Source organism: Pollicipes pollicipes, unplaced genomic scaffold (genome assembly GCF_011947565.3).
Source record: "Pollicipes pollicipes isolate AB1234 unplaced genomic scaffold, Ppol_2.1 Scaffold_7261;HRSCAF=8764_pilon_pilon_pilon, whole genome shotgun sequence".
Taxonomy (NCBI): Eukaryota; Metazoa; Arthropoda; class Thecostraca; order Pollicipedomorpha; family Pollicipedidae; genus Pollicipes; species Pollicipes pollicipes.
The window spans coordinates 366,942-370,058 of NW_023597054.1; the positions used below are offsets into that span (position 1 = coordinate 366,942).

Consider the following 3,117-nt stretch of genomic DNA (forward strand, 5'->3'; position numbering starts at 1 on the left):
GGCACGTGCCGCAGACGCAAACCTATTCGTTTCACTGAAAATCTCTGCTTGCCATGCACAACTGGAAATCACTAAAACATGATCCTCCATCCCATTTGCATAAAATGCGCTTCAAATACCTTAAGGGTAAGTCCAACATTCGAATAGGGGCAAGGTTAGGTAAGTAAAGAAAAAGCTAACTGTGCATGATTTATATGCTCTCAATCGCACAGCCGCTCTTGACGACACACTTCAGTACTTGGCAACACTGCCCCTTACTACGTCACCCTTTCATTTCGTCATGAAACGTTTCCAGGGACGTCAAGGCCGCAGCCCGACCGGCCGTGTCCGCATTGCCGCCTGAAGCCACCGGGCCGCCCACTGCATATATTTATACGCGTCCTCCAGTCGCGTTGTTGGCATAATGCGCGTACGTTTGTGTTCGGGGCGTTTATGTGCGTGTGCCTTGGCCTTTCCTCATGGTGTGCTTGCATAACTGTTGCTAATTTTGTATCTATTACCCGCATTTGCATACCCGGCACGGCGCTTTTGTAAGGTTATTTGATCCCCGGCCTTATATCCTTCAAGTGGTAAGGCTGCCAAATCCCTGCATCCTTTTACTTGTCGGCATGACCTTTTTTACTACCAGTGCTTACAGCCGTGTTGCTGACCTATTTTACTATGTACTACCAGTTGAATGACCTATTTTACATAACGGCGCGAAAAAGGCCTGCGCAAGTTCCCGTGTGCCTAGCTCAGAAGCGAGATTCGAGGCCTTGGGGACATAACTGACAGCAAGGCATGCTCTTGAAAATGGCCGTCCCGGTCCAAAATCCCACACAAACTGGGGAGCTTGGTTCGTTTAACATCGACGTTGTCATTGGGCTCCTTGATAACATTATCTTAAGCGTGGATGACCGGTTGGTGTGGTATGTCTAGTCAACACTGCAACGATGTTGCGAATTCCGTGAAAATGGACGGTCTAGACACATCCCGCCTAAATTTTAACATTAAGCGATGCAAACTTCACAATTAACGCCTGACCTTTCAAATTCAAACAACAAGTCAAATTCAAATTGATGATTCAAACTTGACATCCTGGCTGCCCATCCGCACATGTGCAATTTTCCGCCGCTTTGCCCGTTCCGGACCGCGTTGGGAGTCCGTTCACACTAGTTTCTTGTGGAGACATTTGTGTGTGTAAACGTCCCATGGTGCAAAAACGCTCAGTCCGTACCTGTTCCGTCCTTGTGTCAGGTCATCGTGTACAAGTTGTGTCGTGGAATGGATGTGTTTGCAGAGAGTTGATCTCGCTGGAGGTTTTTTTCAACGAGGGTCAAAATTTAGTCCCAAACTCTCTAAATGGGTGAATCTTTCAGATCTGAACTCATGCTAAGCAGCGGTGTTGCGTGGCTCCTATCAACCGGCCGTAAAATTCCAGAATTTACAGAACGGCAAAATTAGATGGCGCAAGTTCAACGCGCCGCAACGTTCAGCACTAACCGTGTCGCCTCTGACAACAGCTGGCCTTCAGTGCTGACCGTGCGCCCCTGACAACAGCTGGCCTTCAGTGCTACCGTGCCGCCCCTGACGACAGCTGGTTTCAGTGCTGACCGTGCCGCCCCTGACGACAGCTGGCCTTCAGTACTGACTGTGCCGCCCCTGACGACAGCTTCATGCTGACCGTGCCGCCCCTGACGACAGCTGGCCTTCAGTACTGACCGTGTCGCCCCTGACGACAGCTGGTCTTCAGTGCTGACCGTGCCGCCCCTGACGACAGCTGGCCTTCAGTGCTGACTGTGCCGCCCCTGACACCAGCTGGCATTCAGAGCTGATCGTTCCGCCCCTGACGACAGCTGGCCTTCAGCGCGGCCGCTATCACCGGCCGCAGACCGTCCCAGTCAATGGCCAAAACCCAGTTGGGTTTCGTAATGCCTTTGCTCGCGCAAAAAAATACTGACAAGATTTTGGATGACAAGCATTTTTTAAAATTCAGATATTGGAGCACCGGACTTCAACGGTCGAAGTCGTCATGTGTCCATCCGTTTTATCAATCTGCTCAGCCAAATGAACCCAAAGCAGCCACGACGCGCCGCGGGGTAGGTCTCTAGGAATTTGTCATCTGTGCTATGCCCGCAAAAATATCCCTTACGAAAGCTATCACCCACGGAAGTTCTCCTTACGACAGCTATCACCCAACGAAGTTCTCTTTACGACAGTTATCACCCAACGAAATTTCCCTTACTGCTAACACCCAACGAAGTTTTCCTTACGACGACTACTACCCACCGAGGTTTTCCTTACGACAGCTATCACCCCACGGTGATGTCATACCTGTGTCGTAGTCCGGGGTGCTGCAGGCTGGGAGCGGGAGGGTGAGGAGTCCTGCTGAGGACAAGGGGTGGAGGTGGCTGGCGGCGGCCAGAGCACGGCTGGGTACGCCTTTGGGCGAGGAGGATCCGAGTCAGGACATCGCTGGTCCGTCTGAAACCGTGGTTCCCAAGTGAATGCTGTGGGCATATGGGAATCCGACCAATCTGTGGGTGAATGCCTTCAGGCCACTTTCTTGGTCTCGGGACACACATATATAAGCAGCACGTGACACGCCAGTCCGATCAACTGGAACCACACGAGTTCGGATACAAATCCAGAGGCGATAGCGGTTACGAAGAGCCAAGCTCTGCAAACACCAAGTTGTTTACATATTCACGAACTATCACGTGAAAGGAACAAAACGACAAAGCACATGTCCAACGATCGACCAAAACCCAAGGACGGTCCAGCGAACCAATCATGCACAGTGAGCCAATCATAATGTGCACGCACAGCATCATGAGCATTTGTACGTTTTGCGTCATTCTTAGCTAGTTTCTCGGGGCGTCTAACTTTTTCATACTTTGCGATCAAATCCATATCAGATGCGTCCGATCTGGCCGATACCAATCTTTTAAATGAAGTCATTACAAGAGCTCAGAACATCCCTTGCAGTTGACGATAAGCCGGGAAAATGTCGTTAACCGAATACCCGCTCACCACGAACCTAATTCATTCAACTAAGTTAGAATTGCTGCTACTGAACTCAACAAGTATGAGTTTATTTTTCAAATTATGACTAAATTACTGTACATTTCAGATTCA

At 50.1% G+C, this 3,117-nt stretch overlaps 1 protein-coding gene across 1 annotated transcript in view; it reads left to right on the forward strand.

The window, feature by feature from the left end:
- Window positions 1-403: 403 nt before the first annotated feature.
- LOC119112272 (uncharacterized) overlaps window positions 404-3,117 on the forward strand; it is a 7,798-nt gene continuing 5,084 nt past the window's right edge. Inside the window, exon 1 of the mRNA XM_037236379.1 lies at window positions 404-409. Within this exon, the coding sequence (XP_037092274.1) occupies window positions 404-409 (6 nt within the window). The remainder of the gene's footprint in view (window positions 410-3,117) is intronic.